The 4,231-nt window shown below is 50.0% G+C and overlaps 1 protein-coding gene across 1 annotated transcript; it reads right to left on the bottom strand.

Moving 5' to 3' along the window:
- Positions 1-220: 220 nt before the first annotated feature.
- CCK (cholecystokinin) lies at positions 221-3,881 on the bottom strand (the record flags this gene model as incomplete). Its single annotated transcript, XM_082664343.1, has 2 exons — positions 221-354; positions 3,668-3,881. The coding sequence occupies 2 exons, from the start codon at positions 3,879-3,881 to the stop codon at positions 221-223; spliced, it is 348 nt and encodes a 115-aa protein (XP_082520469.1).
- Positions 3,882-4,231: the final 350 nt, after the last annotated feature.

The following is a 4,231-nucleotide window of genomic DNA, read 5'->3' as shown; positions in this document are numbered from 1 at the left end:
GATGAGGGAAACATTTTGTCTTCCACTCGTACATTTGTGCTAAGGTGCATGGTTACATTGGACAACGTTACAGACAGATTTTTCACATTGAACACTTAATAAATAGATACTTTAAATGTCAGACGTCAGAGACAACGAGTTATGAGCGTGATTGTTTTCTTATTCTGCCTCCTCTGAGTCAGGAGTTTGCCTCCTGTTGTGCTGATGAAGGCTGGGTCTTCTAGGAGGTGTATTCATACTCCTCGGCACTGCGCCGGCCGAAATCCATCCAGCCAGTGTAGTCCCGGTCACTTATCCTGTGGCTGGGGTCCAGGCTCTGCAGGTTCTTGATTACAGACATTCGGCCAGAAGGAGCTACAAGGGGCAGAGAGGAAGGAAACGGGACCATTATATCTGAGAGCATCACATGTTCAGTTTGTAAAGGAAAACAATAGAAAAGGCCAGACAATACGTAACACGTACCTTCTGAAAGGTATCAAAGAGGTATCAAGATAGTGGGACTGCTGGGCCAAAATCTAAGCGAGGAGAAGAACCCATGTCTGTTTAACTGGAGACAGGGTAGTCTTTTCTAGTCGTGGGTGTGGTTTGCGATCTGTATGAATTTAGGTGAATTCATTCACTCTCACCTTTCACAGCTGGGACCTGCCTAGGTTTTTCTACTCCTAGGGGTGTTTTTCCTTATGTAGCTGGCTCTCAGCAGGTGCTAACCCAGGATTTCCCCAGTACTACCCACTTCTAAAGTTTACACCTTAATATCCCTGAGCCTGCCTGACCCTTTTTTTTTTTTGCGTTGTGCAGGCCTCTCACTGTTGCGGCCTCTCCCATTGCAGAGCACAGGCTCCGGACGCGCAGGCTCAGCGGCCATGGCTCGCGGACCCAACCGCTCCACGGCTCGCGGGATCCTCCCGGACCGGGGCACGAACCCGCGTCCCCTGAATCGTCAGGCGGACTCCCAACCACTGCACCACCAGGGAAGCCCCCTGACTCTTTTTAAGGTAATGCAATTACGATATTTTGATGTTAGGATGTTTTTTTAAAAATGGAATCCAGTCCCACTGCTAGATAAATACTGTTTTAAAATTATTAATTTGAAAGCTACCTTCTCTTTTAAAAAAACGGTATTGAGAAAAAGGCACACCATCGGATTAAAATCTCAGCACCTCAGTAACACTCAAAGAAGGGCGGGCAGAACAAAGTGGTAATTTAATTCAGCCATTTTGACCAAAATGCAATAACTGAACCTGAAATGGGCCCTTAGGGATGGGAGTTAAGTTCTTAGGAACAGGGTGAGTCCAGGAGTGATTCGCGTTGAGTTGATAGGGCCATGATGAGGCATGTGACGGTCCTGGCCTACGGATCACACAGAGTGGTCTCCTGGGTAGAAAATGAGTATCATGCCTTCTCTTAGACAACCTAAGGGCCAAGAAAGGTCCCTCAGGGACCTCGACAGGCAAAGCCCAGGTGGCTTCAAGGGCAGAGGGGTGGAGGATCACTCGATGGTGCCTATTGTATTGGGAGCCACCGTGGTCCCGCAGCTGACATTGAGCTCTTCTGTACAGGGCTGCCCTTGCCAACTCCTGCCCACAGGCTGCATCGAGTCAGACCATGGCTTATTCATTGATGACAGTGCAGAAGCAGGTATTCTGTCTTGTTGGATAATCAAATAAAGCTAGCTAAATTAAAAACCAGAAACAACCCTACAGAGCAGGTTATATCCCCACCCTTTCTTCCTCTCCCCTCTCTCTTCCCCCACCCCCCGCTCCATTAATTCCCAGCTTTGGAACTAAGCGTCACCCCAGCCCATTCCAGCCCCTTTGCAGGTATCCCCAGTCTACGCAGAGGAAAAACAGCCCCTGCTGTTTAATTGTTCAACAACTTTCAGGTGAAATATTAGTCCTTGCATTCAGCCAAACTCTCAGACCCAGTTATCTGTGCACAGTCACAGGGCAATATGCCCCATCCTCCTGCCTGTTGCTGCTGACGTACACATGGTTCTGTGCACTTACCAGGGTCCTCACTCACTTAGTGGACACAGAGTAGGCACTTACACCTGACTTACACAATTGAAGGTCCAGGCTCCTTGAAATTTTAAATCTCGTAAAATGGACAGTACAGCTGGGAAGCTGAATGGCTTCCAGACGTTCCAGGGAGGGCAGGACTTGAGTAGACTCTCACCCTGATGCTGCCTAGATGTGCTACCTCATGTAGGTCACTCAGTCTTCCAGAATCCCAGCTTCCACACTGACACAAGGAGGATAATAGACCTTACTGTGCAGGGCTGTTGTGAGGATGAAGAGAGACAATACAGATGTAGCACTGGGCTTTGCTGGACTTGGGGAAGGTGTACACTAACAGAATTGCTTCTCCTCAGATCATGGAAAGCTCTACAGACAGTTTCTAATGATAAACTCTTGAGCACTCCCCAAAGGGTGCGTTTTCTTGTTTGGAATCTTTAAGCATAATATATACTATAGTTGAGTAAATATTCACTGTCATCTCAAAATGTGTAAAACAGTCAAAGAAACTCTATAGATGTAGATACTTATTTCTAGTTCATATTTGTCAAATAGAAGAGCATGATTATTTTCTAGTTACTGCTGATCCTGGGTGTTGGCAGCTAAAGTTCCAAGTGACGGGTATTCCCATATGAGTTTGTGTGTCACGGCAAGCTGAAGGCAAAGGGCTGAGAAGAGGCACCAGGAAGGACCTTCCAGCTAAGATCTGTGGTTTAAAGCCACTGTCGAGTGTCAGTTCTAGGGAAATCATCTGGTACTTGGCTTTTTTACCCACAACTGTTTCTGGTGGGTCTTTCTTGAAGGTATGAAGGGGCTTCCAGATTACGGTCAATGAAAAGCCTACGATATTTCAGACTGGTCTGGCTGCAATTCAACCCATATCCAACGACAGATACTAAATTACTTTCAGGCAGACAAACAGCAGGCACCCCCCAAATTTTCGGATGTTCTCTGTCATCGGACTAGTATTTCCACATCTTTCCGTTTAATTAGCAGGAAAGCAACATAGAAGATGGTAGTTGGGACAATTTCCCAATGAGAGATGAAATATAACAAATCATCTTCTATTCTTTCCTTCTGAAATCCCCTGGTAAAAAGGTCCCTTCTCACCTTCGTATGGAATTATAGGAGATTCTGGAGAGCCAAGCCCTTTATTTTCTCCCCATCTCGTCAAGCCATGAGTTAAATTTCAAATCCAGGTCGTGGCACAACAGCAGGTTAAGAGAGCCTCGTGGGAATGGAGCCCACCCCTCCCCCTCCCAGCAGCTGTGGTTTATGGTCCGGCTGTGTTGGTCCAGTTTAAAATACCGCTCCCCAGTCAGTGTGTTCGCCATCAGTATCACTGTGGATAAAGGTGGTAGGAAAAAACCTGCCCCAGTCCAAATCATGATTTCCAGGAATTCTAGAGATGAATAAGCCTCCCTCTGAATCTCAGAAAGACCCGGAAGGGGCCGAGGGGAACCCACCCTCATGCCCTTTTTACAGATGAGATAGCCAGGCCCAGGAAGGGGACAGGGCTGTCCATATGCCACTTAGCTACTGAGCTGCTGAATCACCTTATTCCTGGAGAAAGACTTGGAGGCTGAGAAAAGTGTGGCTTGTTTAGCTCCTGCTGGAGGCAGAAGGGAGAGACAGGGAGGCGGCCTGCGTACCTTTCCGAGACTGCTGGATGTACCTGGCCAGCAGCGCGCCCAGGTGCGCTCGGGATTCGTCGTCCACTCTCCGCACGGCCCTCAGCTGCCTCCGCGGGGCTTCGTCCTCCTGCTGCGCCCAGGGGCCCGCGGGGTCCGCGGGAGGCACGGGCTGCGCCAGGGCGCCCGCCGCCAGGACAGCCATCAGCACGCACAGGCACAAGCCACCGTTCATGGCTGCGGGGAGCAGAGGGGAGGGGACGTGAACGAAAAGGTGGGTCCTCCGCGGGCTCTCGCGGAGGGTCGGGCCCCCGAGGTACGGAGAAGGGGGCTCAGTCCAAACGCGCGGGGCTCGGGACCCGCCAGGCAGGTGCAAGCACGAGGGAGCCGTGACCCCAGCGCGCGCGTCCGGGCTCACCGCGCTCATCTTTGGGGGGAACCACAGCCGGGGCTGGGCAATGGTGCAGGGGAAGGAGAGAGAGACCCTGTCCTCTGCCCTGTTTAGCAGAAGGAATGTCTTCTGTTTTCCTTTAGTTTGAGGAAGTGTTACAGAGTGTCGTCTCTCTTCTCCTAACTGGAAAAGCA

Source organism: Grampus griseus (genome assembly GCF_964374135.1).
Source record: "Grampus griseus genome assembly, chromosome: 10".
NCBI classification, from domain to species: domain Eukaryota; kingdom Metazoa; phylum Chordata; class Mammalia; order Artiodactyla; family Delphinidae; genus Grampus; species Grampus griseus.
This window is presented reverse-complemented; position numbering and strand designations above follow the sequence as displayed.